General features: G+C 46.4%; 1 protein-coding gene across 2 annotated transcripts in view; it reads left to right on the forward strand.

Annotated features, from left to right (window-relative positions):
* APH1B (aph-1 homolog B, gamma-secretase subunit) overlaps nucleotides 1–1,877 on the forward strand; it is a gene marked incomplete at both ends in the record, with an annotated part of 31,086 nt that extends 29,209 nt beyond the window's left edge. For both annotated transcript variants that reach the window (XM_080692862.1, XM_080692863.1), the window contains one exon: nucleotides 1,710–1,877. In XM_080692862.1, coding sequence (XP_080548988.1) covers nucleotides 1,710–1,877 — 168 coding nt within the window. The remainder of the gene's footprint in view (nucleotides 1–1,709) is intronic.
* Nucleotides 1,878–15,347: the final 13,470 nt, after the last annotated feature.

Consider the following 15,347-nt stretch of genomic DNA (forward strand, 5'->3'; position numbering starts at 1 on the left):
CATTACAAGCGTGCGCCACCACGCCCGGCTCTTTCTCCACATATTAACCACTCGGACTTCAGCCCATTGTGGCTTCTGCTCTTTCAAAACTGCACTTGTCAGTGTCAAAAAAGACCTCTGCTTCTCTGAATTGAATGGATGTTGTTCTCTTTCCTTCTCAGCAGCCGGTAGAAAGGGCCGACCACCCGTTTCCCTCTCTTCTCTGTCCTGGTTTTCTTTTACCGCACGGTTTTCTTCTCCTCAGACCCTCTGCTGGTTCTTATTCTTACAAGTAATTAGTGAATGTTGGTCTCTCAGGGTTTGGTCTTGAATTCTCTCTTCCTAACCCTCTGCCGTGGTTTGTGGCCAGGCAGCCATACCCGTGGTTCTGGCTTTAAGTCCATCTATCAGCTGTGCTTCTGCAGGCCGCTGTCCAGCCAGGCCTCTCCTCTCAGCCCCGCGCTCAGACATCCAGCTACTGACTTGACATCTGCCTTTGAAGTCCCATGGCATGTTATACCCAACATGTCCTCTCTGGCCTTCCTTTCCACCCACCATTCCACGCTGTTCTTCCTCAGGTGTTTGCTATTTCAGTAAATATCACCACCATTTACCTAAAGACATATAGAAGAGTCAGTCTTGGCTTCTCTTTCTCCCCTACATGCAGTTCATGTGCAAATCCTGCCAGTACTGTCCTGGTCTAAGTCAATATGTCCTAATCCAGTGCAGTGTGTTCCCAGCCAGTCTGCCTCACGCCATAGTCTTCTTTAATCCATTCTCTTCAGTTTTAAAATATAAATCAAGTCAGTCAGGACCCAGTCTAAAACCCGAGGACCCTCTGCTGCACAGAAGGTAAAATCTCTGCTCCTTGCACAGACGGCCCTGCCTTCCTCTCGGACATCATCTCCTGGTCCCTTCGTTCCTAGACATCCTTGGTGCTGGCTCCTCTGAGGTCCCAGCTGCACCAGCTCCCTGCCCCTCTCGTGGTTTCTCCTCATGCTCAGGGTCGTCACCTTGTTCTCACCCGAACATCATCACAATTGTAATTATTCTGTCTTAGCATTTATCATGATCTATAATTAATTTCTTTATCATTACTTGCCTTTCTTACTAGTAAATAAGCTCTGTTAAAATGGAGATTTGAATTTTTACTAACGTATGACACATAAGGTTTTATTTTTGTTATTCTTGTTGTTTTATTTTGGTGCTGGGAATTGTGCCCACAGCTTAAACATGTACTCTACCACTGGGCTATACCCTCATCAGTTTTTTTAAATGAATAAACTTTTGGAAATCTATAACAATTTTATAGCTGTAAAAGAGACTAGATTCCCTCATATTCCTTTGAATATTAAGTATTCATACTAAATGAATCTGGACCTGTGCTTCACTTTCTTGTAAATTCTAAGAGCTGATTTAATCAATGCAGACATGGATATAGACCACAGCCAGGTTACACATGTGTCTTCTGTTGAGTATTAGGTTCTGGAAAATTACTGTCTTCAAGAGTTACCACTTGAACCTCACAAAGCACAGGGTCTGCAGATAAATATCTGTTGATAAAGTTAATTTTCTGTGCCATGGTGACATATACCATATGTATGGAAAGTATTCCATATTTCCCATCACAGTCCAGCTACTGAAAGTATTCCATATTTTCTTGTCTTTGGTCATTTCACATGTTTAATAAGCTCATTTATTGCCCATGCTGATTTATTTTTCCTTTGCAGACTCTCCTAAGTCCTCACTATGGGATAAACCTGGTGTTGGCGTATATAATCATGACGTTCATGGGCATCTGGGCGTTTTTTGTTGCTGGAGGCAGCTGCCGAAGCCTGAAACTCTGCCTGCTCTGCCAAGACAAGGACTTTCTTCTTTACAACCAACGAGCCAGATAACCTCCAACAAGCAGAACCTCCAAACAGCAGGCTGTATTGTTAGAGGAAGCACACCAGTGCCTTTTTCTAAAACATCCCCTTTTCTGATGGAATTTAGAAAAAGCAAAACTATCTAGATAGGAATCCATTCACATGGCTTTCAAGCACCAGGCCTCTAAAGATGCACCAGCGGGCTGCATCCTGCCAGCACTTAGGCCACGGGGCAGCAGCAGGACCACTGATCGGGCGGCTCCCACCTCCAGGTGTGATTGGCCTGGGCAAGTTTTGAAAGTTCTCAGGTGTCCAGTGTGCAGCAGAGCTGAGAACGCCTGGGTTCCAAATAGGAGCTTCCTGGAAATACCCTAAGTGAATGCGAACTTGGTATGAACTGTCTCCTAACTCAGCTCATGCTAAGCAAGTAAATTTCTGAATGTCACATTCTGTTAGCCTTTATCTTTTTTGTGTTCTGAAGTCACACAAGGCTGAAGGGCTGGCACCTCTGAAAACATGGCAGGCCGTGCTTCTAAATGCAATAATAAATGATATGACTTGCTCTGATCATTTAGCCAAAGTAAGACTTGATTCATAAGATATATTTTCCCAAAGTTTTTCCATACTAGATTTTGCTTTTTAAGGCATTGCATTTTTTTGAGTACAAATTTGTTTTCTTTAAGTTTGATTGTTTTCTGCCTTCCTTGGGAGAGAACTTTGCAAACTCTGAGTGTTTCCTCGGGTTAGAGCTGCAGCGCGTGGCCTTTGAGTGCCAGGCGTGGGGCTGGCGGAGGTGGAGCCCATTCCGTTCTCTGAGCAGAGGGCAGGGGTCTGAGCAGTGGCCGCGCTGGAGCCGGTGGAGGCGCAGCCGAGGGCAGAGGGGAACAAGGCAGAGCCGCGCGCTGATGCCTTTTGTTTGCTCCTGTGATACTGAATAGCGGTTTTACCAAATGGTGTAGCATAAAGTTGGAAATATATCTTAAGCTGCCAAATGTAATGGTTTTCCATAATCTATATAATGCTTAGGTCTAGTAGACTGTCTCTAGTTTTTGGTAGCAATACTTCAGTATCCTCTCGTTCTAAGAATACTGAAGGTGTTTGCTCAGCTTCTAAACAATCCTTCTGATTTCTTTTATAAAGAAAAAAATGTCAGTGAATTGTGACCTTACTAATTGGACATTGTTCCCAGTTGATGTCTTTGGGTAGCTGATAATGTGAAGTGGAAACTATCCATGATACCACAGCGAGTCCCGTATGTGTAACATCCAAAAGAAATGGGAGCCGCGGGGAGAGGGCTGACAGGGATGTGACGGACGGACGGTGTGGCGCCGGGCAGTGCTGGGGAGACTTGCGTGCAGGTTTGAAACAGAAATGCAGGCACTGTTTTGAGCTAAGTGCACATCATCCCAGAGGTCAGAGCACTTCCTAAGAACTAGGCCTTTATCAAGGAAGCAGCCCATGTTTTAAATACTAGAGTACTCTAGCCAGAGAGTCAAGAGGAGTGGGGTTTCTATCAGGGCTGTAAGTAGTCTGAAAAGCAATTGTAATTCTTCCCCTAATGGTCACTGCAACACTAGTACCAGTGCTTTTGCTGGAGTTTGGAGCTCTCCAGCTTCAGACCACATTTTCTGTGTACTTAGAAGAGTCCAAGACAGACACTGAACAGTGAATTTTATTGTGCAGAGTTAAGGAATGCAATGCCCATAGAAGTGGCATTTATTCTTAACAGAACATGGTATTCTTTGGTGAATAAAATAAGAAAAATATATGGTGAGTATTGACTTACAAATCTTTCACTCTTTTACAATTTTTGTTTATTTTGTGTGATGCTGAGGTCAAACCCAGGGGCCTCATGCATGCAAGCAAGTGCTCACCACTGAGCTACATCTCCAGCCCAATTTACAAATCCCTTAAGTGGCTACTCTTAAAAATGTTTGCTGATCTGTCCAGTATAGAAAATTTGAGAATTTTAATATTCATACTTGGGCTCTGAGCAAGTTCTCTATACATTAATACCTTAATATTAAGAAGCTGGGATATTGTAAAATCTCATTTAATAAAAACTCAGATGAGGACATTTTCCTTGGTGAGACTGTTGTTTTAGTTTAAGAAACTATTTAATAATCTTTGGTTGCCTGTGAATAACTTTCATATCTTATAGGATATGAATATTGCCATAGTTGGCTTAAGCACTGTTTTTTCAAATATTTTATATATTCTTTCTCTGTTGCTGTGTATGGAGAGAGAGAGGGGGATGGGTGGGTGGGTGTATGTGTATGTCTCTGGGGAGTGAATTTGGGGCATTCTACCTCCTCGCTACACCCCCCAACCAGCCCTATTTTATTTTTATTTTGAAACAGGGTCTCGCTAGGTTAATGAAAGTCTCACCATTTGCTGAGGCTGCCCTTGAACCTGAGATCCTCCTGTCTCAACCTCCCAAGTACTAGGACTACAAGTGTGCGCCATAACATCTGGGTTGAGTCTTTTTGGTTTTTGTTTTGTTTTGTTTTGTTTTTGGCATTCATGACCGCTAATGAACTTTCCAAGTCCTGGCGGTAACTGGAGAGGAGGAGTGGCATTGATGCTGCATGCTTTCCTGTACCCAGAATTCTCCATTTGGGGGGAAATGTAGACCTAGTCACCACTGACTTTGGAATTTGAATATTGTTGCAGTGCTTGAATATGTTGCCATATAAGTCAGAGAGACTGATTCTGTTGCTCTCTAGTATAAGCTGTGTTGTTAAAATTCATCTGAATTGGAAGTCCTACCTGGAGGTGTCCTGAACTCAGCCCCAGCCTCAGCAATACAGTACAGCACCTTGATGAAAATGTGGCTGAAAGGAGGTAGTAATCTTTGTAGACTCCACAGGAAATGGAGCTCCTGTTCCCAGTGCTAACCATTTCCTTCTCAAACACATTCCAGTGTTTGCCCGAGTGGCAGATCCGTACAGAAAGCGAGGTGCCCTTACCCATTCAGCAGATGCCACATTTGCAGTTGTGACAGAAGGTCCCACGTGCCTGCTACTCTTCCCAGTTGCTTTAGCCCATCCCCCAAACAGGCTTCGGTGGTGGTCGGGGTGGCCCCGGAGCGCCTGGAAGCCTTGCTGGCCGGCCAGGGCGGCAGCCCACCGGGGCATCCGTGGCCTGCTTCCTGGCAAGAGCTCCCGGAGGGTGCTGGCTTTTACTAGCTAAGTTTTTTCTAGGCCCCTCCTTTCCTAACTCCAGGTAGGCAGGATGTCATGCAAAACAGTTTTAAAGTGCTTTGCTCTGAGTATTTTGTTTATGAATACCATGTACATATTTTAAATAAAAGACTTTCTTCTAGGAATTTTCAGTATTTAGAAGAGATAGGAACTCTACAAATTGTGTAACTTTTATATGAGTTATAGCCTGATGCCCTCTATACCGCACTATGAGAGCTAGCATTCAGTATGCAATACAGTAGCCTCTTTCAGTGAACAATAAGATTTTTGGCGTTATCATTTCCCATGTTCCCCTTTCTCTGGACTAGCATATCTTTCAAGATCTGCTACCACAGTTTTTGTGTCTTTTAAAACTTGGCTGTACATTCTGTTTATAAATGACCAGTTCTGAGACTTCTTCAAAGAGAAGTCCTTTACCTAATTTAAAATTCATAAAGCCTATTTCATTTCATATCTGTGTATTCAGAAACAGTTTGCTACAGAGAAGCTCCTGGAGGTTTCTAAACCCAAGCAGGAAAAATCATCAAAGATCCTGGAACCTCACTTTGAAAACCTCCTAAGTAATTGTAAAATAGTGAATCTATGAAACATCACATGATAGTAGCTAATGAGTGTTAGGTAAAAAAGAGAGTACATGTTAGCTTCTCCCTGGTGCCAGCTAGCCTTCACGTCTTCTGTTTTTCCTCCCTGTGGTGAGGATACAGAGTGGCGAAGAAGGTTTGCTTGGCCTTTACCACCAGGCAGGATGTGCAGGGAACTGTGACAACCCGGAACCCAAACTGTGCGATGGCGGTTCACTCTGGTCTGAAAGGGGGCTGTTCCAGGTTGTGCTGATCATATTACTGGATGACGTCGCCTCAGGGACTTAGTGCTCTGTGCACACATTCCTCGGGTGTCAGGCCAGATTCCTGTACAGTTTCACGGCCTTTCCATGTTGAAACAGTAGGTCTCATTTGTTACCTGTTTGGCATTTATTTGGAATGGAGGTTTCCCCGTGACCTTCCTCAACACATGTGAAACTTACAGTGTAAAGAAGTACAGGTTTGACCTTCACCCCACTGAAAATGCAGAAGATCATTCTGCCGGTGTATGGTCCTGATCTAAGAAGAACTGGGGATTCAACACATTCTAAGATGCTCTTAATGAATCAGGAGCCCTAACTAGGTCTTGGCTTTCAGGCACAATCATTTGTACATGGTACTATTGCTTAACTGTGGACCACTGTCCCTCCTGCTTCTACCTAGGAGCAAAACTACACATTTGTTCTTCTGCAAAATCAGAGCTGGAGTTGATATGCTTATTCAAGGCTTACCATGCATGACACTGCTTTGACACTATTTATTTACTGTGGTACTGGGGATTGAACCCAGGAGCATTCTACCTCTGAGCTACACCCTCAGCCCAATTTTTTTTTTTTTTTGAAACAGAGTCTTGCTAGGTTGATGACAGTGTCACTACTTGCTGAGGCTGCCCTTGAACCTGCAATCCTCCTGTTTCAGCCTCCCAAGTACTGGCATTAGAGGTGTGCGCCACCTGGCAGTGCTTTGACACTTTAAAAGGATGAAAGAAAGTGTGATAGTGAGGATCTTAGTCCTTGGAGGACAGAAAATTATACACACAAATCAAAACACGTAAGTATTATTTTAAGGCAACTACAAAATGCACTAAAATTATGAATAATATAGAATAGCTTGACTATTAAGGTAATGCGTCAATGTTTGGGAGTGGACAGAGGGTGCGTGGGAACTGGCTATTGATCAAGAAGAAAGGTGGTCACTGAGGACTGAGCCCTGGGGCACGCCTGTGAGAGGTAGGAAGGGAGGAGGAGGGCCAGTGGGAAAGGGAAGGAAACCAGGAGGCATGGGCTGAGATCCAGGAGCAAAGGCGGCTCCAGGAGTAAAGCGCTGCTCACGTCAGCTGTGGTTTTGTTCTCTCTTGATTTGAGCCTTCCCTGTGTGCTGCTTTTCAGAGAGTGTGTGTCTTGCAGCTCACCCAGCTGTAATGTACTGTCATATGCTGGAGTCCTGTTGGTGTGGCAGTGAGATGTTGGGGCAGGACATGGCCCATAATCTCACTGTTAAGCCTAAGGTTTTCAGTGGGCTGCATTTCTGGGCTCAGTGAGCTATAAGCCCCCCCCCCCCGTCATAGATGAGACCAGAAGAGGAGTGGGATCTGGAGTGGGGAAGGGCTTTTGCCCCAGGTTGGCTGAGGCTCTGGAGAAGTTTTTCTAGGAGAGTAGGCCTGTGGTATAGAGAAAACTCTGTGTGTGTCTTACAATGATAACACAGGGTCTCACTCTTCAGCTAGCCCACACTCAGACTCCAACAATTTGTGGAAATTGGCATTTAAGTATCCTTGCTAGTGAATGGCTCCAGCAGCTTGGGTTGCAGGTAAGCAGACCTCAGCTGTGGCTGTCTGGGTCCTCGTCGCTCCAGATTTCAGGGGGCAGTTTTCCTTGATATCATAGTTATCTGATGGTTTCAGTAAAATTACTGATTTTCAAGGCTGGGCGTGGTAGCGCACGCTTGTCATCCCAGCACTTGAGAGGCTGAGACGGGAGGATAATACAGGTTCAAAGCCAGCCTCAGCTACTTAGTGAGGCTCTCAGGAACTTAGTGAGGCCCTGTTTCCAAATAGCATAAAAAATAGGTCTGGGAGTATAGCCCAGAGGTAGAAAGCCCCTGGGTTCAACCCCCAGTACCACAAAAAAATTATTCATTTTCTGTTTGCACAGTACACAATATACTTGACCAATAATTATTATTAATCCCAATAATATAAAATTGTTTTAGCATACCAATATCAATCATTTTGTCATATTAACAGACTAAAACAAGCATGATCATATTAGTAGAAACAGAAAAGACATTTGACAAAAAGTAGCAACCATTCACACTAACTCTCAGCCAAACTAATAAAATAGAATTTCTCTAACCTGCAAAGGGCACATCTGTATAAAAATGTCTAACTAGGGTTGTATTTAATGATGAAAGAAGATACTTTCCCTTCTAAGATTGAAAAAAAGGCAAGAATGTCTACTCTCACCACCTTTACTAACATTGTGCTAGAAGTTCTAGCCAATAAGAAACAGGCAAAAAAGACATACAGATGGGAAGGAAGAAATAAAACAGTCTTTAATCACTGATGATGTGGTCTTCTGTGTAGAAAATCCTAAGGAAGCTATAAAAAAGGCTACTAATTATAATTAGCATAGTCATAAGACAGATGGTCAATATAAATAAGATTTCTACCCAAAAAACAGACATTGAAACTGGTTGCCTCTCTAGAACTAGTTTGCTTCTCAAACTGTAGTGCCGGGCTAATTTTTAAAATTCAAATCCAGCTGGGCGTGGTGGCACAGGCTTGTAATCCCAGCATTCGGGAGGCTGAGACCGGAGGATTGTGGTTCATGGACAGCCTCAGCTACTTAATGAGGCCCTCTGCAACTCAGTGAGACCCTGTTTCAAAATAAAGAATAAAAAATAGGGCAGGGGGTGTAGCTCAGAAATCAAATGCCCCTGGGTTCCATCTCCAGACCCGCTAAAAATTAAAATTAAAAATTTAAAAATTAAAAAAAATTCAAATCCATTAGCCAGACAGTGAGAGTGCTTGTGAAAGCATGTTCCTGTGCCCCTCCCACCTGTATTATCCTGCCCGTTTCTTTCCAGTCAGTCCACACCACCTCCCACGGAGTCACTGCTGGCTCCCATTTCCGTCACCATAAATTAATTTCATTTGCTTTTGAACCTCGTGTAAGTAGAAGAACATGAAATGTATTCTTTTGTGTTTAGCTTCTTTCACCCACCCTAACTTTCTGAGTTTTGTCCATATTTTAGTGCCCTCAGTACTTTGCAGCTTTTTATTGCTGAATAGTATTCCATTTTGTGGCTATACCACAGTCTGGTTAGCCCTTCTCTCGGTAGATGTAGAGCATCCTGGGCATGCTGTACATACTCTGCTGAGTGGCTTGTTTGTCTCCCTGTATGAGACTGTGAGCTCATCGAATAGAGCAGGCTGCCTCGTCACTTAACCTGTGCTTAGCAAATGGCAGCTGCTCATTAAATACTTGCTCCTGAGCCGGGCGTGGTGCACGCTTGTAATCCCAGCATTCAGGAGGCTGAGACCAGAGGATCGCAGTTCATGGACAGCCTCAGCTACTTAGTGAGGCCCTCTGCAACTCAATGAGACCCGGTTTCAAAATAAGGAATAAAAAATAGGGCAGGGGGTGTAGCTCGGAGGTCAAAATGCCCCTGGGTTCCATCCCCAGACCCGCAAATAAAATAAAATAAAATAAACTTGCTCCTTGATGAGGAGGTATGAAAAAGTCATTTGGAAATTATTTTGAATGGCAAAAGGAAAACTAATCCAAATTTTACCCAGTGGTTAAGAAGGAGTGGTAATCTCCTGAGCTGTTTCTTAATGGCTGCATGACCCTCCATGGAAACTGTACCATACTCAGGAAACCTTTTCAAATGTTTGCATGTGGGTAGCTGGAAGGAGAGACACTAAGATACATGGGGCCTGTTGTTAGATATCTAGTTTCAGCAGGTGAGCTGATGGTAACATCATCTACCTCACTAGAAAAGTCTTCACTTCTCCCAGTGCAGGCCGGTTGACTTGTCATCATGGGCGGTTCATAGAGGTCTCAGTCTGCCCTTGAACCTCAGGGCCCTGTTTGTTGTCTTCGTTGCAGGTGATTACAAGTTAATATTTGAAATGGGTGAACTCAAGCAGAAATGATGACTTTGACTTGTAGTTCTGGGAGGTCATAGCTGACCATGTGGATAGAGAGCACGCTCCTTCCCTGGCCTGTGGGATTTTATACGATTACTGCATGCTTGGTGTAAGCACGGTGCATACTTTTTATGTGTGTGTGTGTGTGTGGTACTGGGGTTCTTGGAAGCCCTTCTACCTCTGGGCTACACTCCCAGATCTATTTTATACTTTTTATTTGGAAACAGGGTCTCTTAAGCCAGTGCGGGGAACCTGCGCCATCCTCCTGTCTCTGCCTCCCAAGCACGGGTATTACAAGCGTGCGCCACCATTCCTGGCTACGGTGCATACTTTTGTGAAATGGTGTTTCCACGTTGCTGGAGCTATGCAGGTCGGCCCTAACACTGTCACAAAAGATCCCGTGCTGCAGGAGCCGTGTCAGCTTGCCAGGTAGCAGAGTCCCTGTTTCAGAAGAAGGAGCTGTGTGCCGCCTTTCCCTGGGTTACATATGGACTGCGGGTGCGTTGAAACGGCCATGAGAGGCATTGCCAAATTGCCTGGTAACCTCCAAACAAAATGATATGCTCACCTGGTTGCAGTAACTTTTTATGGTGACTCTTGAGTGCGCCAGAGTACTTTGGCCCTTATCTCTGCCCAGTCATTCTATAATAAAGGTGGAACAGGGGCTTCCCTCTATGGCTCTGTCCAGACCTCACCCCCCCACACACACCCTGCCATGGCTGAGGATAGTGTGACCTTGCCAAGTGGCATGCTCCTCCCAGGCCATCTCCAGTGTGGATGGCGACTCCACAGTGACTAGGCAGAGAGCCAGGATGGCACCCCATGTCCCAGCAGGAGGCCCTTGAGGTCCGGTTTCCTTTTCCTGAGGGAACATAGGATTTCTGATACTTTGGAAGAAGGCCACTATTTCTAACATGAGAAGGTGGGCAGAACTAACGGTACCAGGGACTTTACCAGGACCTAGCCTTTTCTGCTCTGGAAACCTAGAAACATGTTGCCAGAGCTGGGTGTGGCAGTGCAGAGCTGTAATCCCAAGTATTTGGGAGGCAGAAACAGAAGGATTGCAAGTTTGAGGCCAGTTTCAGCAACAGAGCAAGATCTCAGCAACCTAGCAATACCTTGTTTCAAAAATCAAAAAATAAAAAGAGCTGGAGGTAGCCGGGTGTGGTGGCTACTCACTCCAGTACTTGGGAGGCTGAGACAGAGGGATTGCAGGTTTGGGCCGGCCTCAGCTACTTAGTGAGGCCCTCCACAACTTAGACCTTGTTTCAAAATAAAGAATACAAAATAAAGCTGGAGGTGTAGCTCAGAGGTAGGATGCCCCTGGGTTCCATCCCCAGTACTGGAAAAAAAAAAAAAAAGCTGAAGTGTGAAGTGTAGCTCAGCTATGGAGGAGAAGGAGGGGGAGGGGGAGGGGGAGGGGGAGGGGGAGCACCACCTCCAGGTACTGAGGAGAGGAGGAGGATGGACCTCCAGGTACTGAGGAGACCAGAGGCGGGAGGGAGGTAAAGCTGGCAGATGGCCAGGGTATTGCAGGAAGGTCCTGCTGTGGTTGACGAGGAGGAGCCCACGTGCCTGCAGTCCCAGCTGAGGAGATAGCCTTGGGACACCCCAGGACTGAATCACTCCTGAGTGCCTGGACCCCCAGGCAGTGGCCGGGGTCAGGAGGGCCAAGAAGCTGCCGCCACTGCAGGGGACGAGGTGGAGGCAGAGGAGAGACTGAATCCCCATCTGCTGCTAACCCGTTTATCTCCTTGGTTTGCCTCCTGCCCTCCTGTCTCCACCCCATGGCGCCCTTCCAGGGCCTGTCCTGTGAAAGTCCTCTAGGCTTAGCCCTCCCAAGCTACCTCAGCAGAGGAGGTTAGCTGTCCACATCTGCACAGTCCGCTACTGAGCACATGGGATGGGGTGAGTGAAACTGAAACAGTTGATTTTAATAAAGATAAATTTAAAAGCTGATAATGGATTCAGTAATCGGGATGTGTGTGTGTGTGTGTGCGTGTGCGTGTGCGTGTGCGTGTGTGTGTGTGTGTGTGTGTGTGTGGTACTGGGGGTAGAATCCAGGGGCTTTTCTACCTGCGGGCTATACTTCCAGACCTATTTTTTATACTTTATTTGGAAACAGGGTCTTACTAAGTTGCTGAGGCTGGCTTCGAACCTGTGCAATCCTCCTGTCTCAGCCTCTCAAGCACTGGGATTACTTGAGAAAACTTTTTTTTTGCGGGTCTGGGGATGGAACCCAGGGGCATTCAACCTCTGAGCTATACCCCCTGCCCTAGTTTTTATTCTTTAATTTGAAACCGGGTCTCATTGAGTTGCACAGGGCCTCACTAAGGTAGCTGAGGCTGTCCGCAAACCACGGTCCTCCGGTCTCAGCCTCCTGAATGCTGGGATTACAAGCGTGCACCAACTGTGTTTGGAACAACTCTGCCTTTTCAACTGTTCAGTTTATGAAATCTAAGTACAGATCAAATATTTATAAGGAAAATTTAGCATCCAAATTGAGATGTATGTAAAATACACACCAGATTTTGAAATAGGGAAATTAAAATATCTCACTAGAACTGATTATATGTTGAAATTATAGCATTTCAAATCTATTGGGTTATAAAAATATTATCAAAATTAACGTCACTGGTTTCTTTTACTTTTTTGGTGTGACTACTAGAAAGTCTGAAACGTCATGAGTCGCATGTTACATTTCTTTTGGGCTCTGTGCCCTAGACTGTCTTAGCTGCATTTAGATGAGGTAATGGCCAAGCTGAGGACTTGAGCTCCTCCTACCAGCATTCCCCCCTGACATCAGCCCAGGTGAGTCTTGAATTTGGGGAAGGAGGGAAAGGCTCAGTGCCGCTCCAGGAGGCGCCTTCCCTACCCCCACCAGGGATGGGGCCGTCCCAGGCTGGATCCTCTCTGGCTCTCTGGCTGCGGCCTGTCTTTGTCCTTGCTCCTGGTTGTGACACCTGGAAGGAGGCCAGAGGGGGCTGGAAGAATCCGGGGTTCCAGCTGCAGTCCCTCAGAAGCCGGAGGATGTGATGATTCTCCTCCTAAGTCCAGCCAGCTGCCTCATCACCTCCTGGAGCAAATTACTCTCCAGCTTCACCCATCTCCATCCCAAGGCTGCTAAGGGGAGAACTGGAGGCTTTTTTTTTTTTTTTTAAATAATGCACACAGTGATGGTGCCTGCTGGTACCCTTCACAGGACTGCCTCTTTTAGAGCCCTGGGATGTTAAATCTGAGTTTAGAGAAAAGGTTATATGGAGGGTGATAGCATGTGTTGCAGAAGAATCCAGAATAAAGTAATAGGGAACCCAAAGAAGCCACCAACCTGCTATGTACAACACTCTAAGAAGAGACGGGACCTGTTCCCTAAGATTCACAATCCTTTGGTTCGGAACATCTCCTTTTCCGTCCGTCTGTTCAAATCTGACTTGTTCTTCAAGCTCCTGTGTACACCTTTCCCGCCCCTTGCCCAGCCTTCCCATAATGACTCCGATTTCCCACCTGGCTGACAAGCAGCTGCGTGACGGGGGCGGTGTGAAGTCAGCCAGGTTCTAAAACCTGGATGTACTCATCACCGTCACTGGAGCTGCAACGTGCTCTGCAAACAGAACGCTTAACCACACCGAAGAAAAAGAGTCTGTTGTGAAACATTTTGATTTATAATTTCTTATTTTTAGTGTCCATTTTCATTACAATCATTGTACAATAAATACGAACGTGCTAAACAGACCATCATCACAGTGGCCTAAGGTCCGAGGCACAGGGACCGGGGTGCCGCAGACCCCAGCGCCTCCTAAGGACCGGTCAGGCCTTCAGAGAGTTCTGTGAGGGACAGGAATTTAAGTTCTGAACTTGAAACAGATGAGCGTCGATGCAGCAGATCCTAGAATGTCTATTAAAGCATCAGATTCGGGCTTTTTTCTGTTTTTTTTCTTTTTAACCAAATGATACTAAAGACACAAAGAGGCTCCAGATGCCCTGGTTTGGTAGCAAGGGGCAAGAAACCAGGCCTCCCCTGCTCAGCAGTGCTGGGCGGGCCTGCTGACCAGTTTCCTGCGGGGGCAGCTGGTGTGGAGGAACCAGCCAGAAGCTGAAGGAAGCTGGATCTTCAGGAGTCCTGCAGGATGAGCAAAGAGGCCACAGCGCTGATCTCGGAGCAGTCCTGGCGTCCTCTCAGCCGCGAGGGCTGCGGGCCTGGGCCACGCCAGGGGCAGAGGGAAGGAGAACCGCTGCGTCTTCGCCTTCCAGTAAGTCTCTCCTTTTACAGCCAGCCCAGCAACCTCTCTGCTCTCACAGGACGCTCATGTGCGGACTTTTGAAAGACAGCGCCACTGCTTTGAAGTGGTTCCTACTGGTTTCCACTGGCAATTCTGAGCCACAGCCAAGAAACCATCTTCCCCGCGTTGCCTGATCCCGAGGGTTGCCTTGCTGTCATTTGATAACGTGTCAGGCGTGTAAGTTGGAATGCCACCTGGGCCCCGAGGCCGTCACAGGTCTCAGATGTGTGTGCACATGCGCGCGCGCACACACACACACACACACACACACACACACACACACACACACATGTCTGAGCACCCCGTAGGTGTATAACCTTGCCTAGCAAAACGGGCTACAAAGACAAAGGACTCGCCATCATTATGAAAAGTTGTGACCGGGAAAAACAGAAGAATTTTTCAAGTCAGAAGGAGTGAAAGGGAAAATATTATAAAGAAATTTATGCTTCAAGAGGACATTCTGTGCTGTCAGCATGAGACTATTAAATCAGAAAATCCCCTGTGGACTGCAAAGAACCAGCGGTTAGAGACTGGCGGTCAAGGCAGCTTCTCAGTCACAGAGCTGACGGATTCCCCACAGGGTGCTCCCCGGGGGGGGGGGGGATGAGGAAGGAAGGAACTCTCCCCAGACAGTGGCGGAGGTGGGGGACCTGGGGGAAGGACCTGGAGAATCTAGCAATTCTATTATTATGGGTCCTTCAGTGCTACCACCCACTGCCCCTGCACAGACAGCTTCCTGTTCTTATGGCAGGAAAATAAATTGTAACTAAACCATGATCAGAAATCCTCAAAGTCGAGGGAGCAGACAGTCCCTGAGTCCAGCTTGGTAGTAAAGTAACCTCAGAAGCAGCAATATGGCATTTGGGCAAAAGACAAAATCACGTTGCTTCTGCCTAGTCCCGTAGGTTCTAAAGCAGATTGGGTCATCTCTGAGCTCACATCTACTCTGGGAGAGACAAAGCAACTCATTTTCAAAGAGCAGCAGTTAGGTATAAGATGTATAGAGTGCAAAGCGCAGCTGCCCCGACGGGAGGGAGGGTCCGTCAACACTCAGTCCTCACACAGCGTGGCTCAGTGGACGATCTGGGATTCCAGGGCTGGCTCCAAAGTGAGGCTCTCGCAGGACACGTGCGTCCTCCATTCTCTCCCTCTTTTCCCTCCTCCCCTCATTCTGCCTCTCTCTTCCTTTCATCCCCATCAAGAAATGGAACTTGAATTTCAGGCACAGTGGCACACACCTATAATCCCAGGACTTGGGAGGCTGAGACAGGTTCAAGGCCAGC

This window comes from Muscardinus avellanarius, assembly GCF_963383645.1.
Source record: "Muscardinus avellanarius genome assembly, chromosome: 3".
Lineage (NCBI taxonomy): Eukaryota > Metazoa > Chordata > Mammalia > Rodentia > Gliridae > Muscardinus > Muscardinus avellanarius.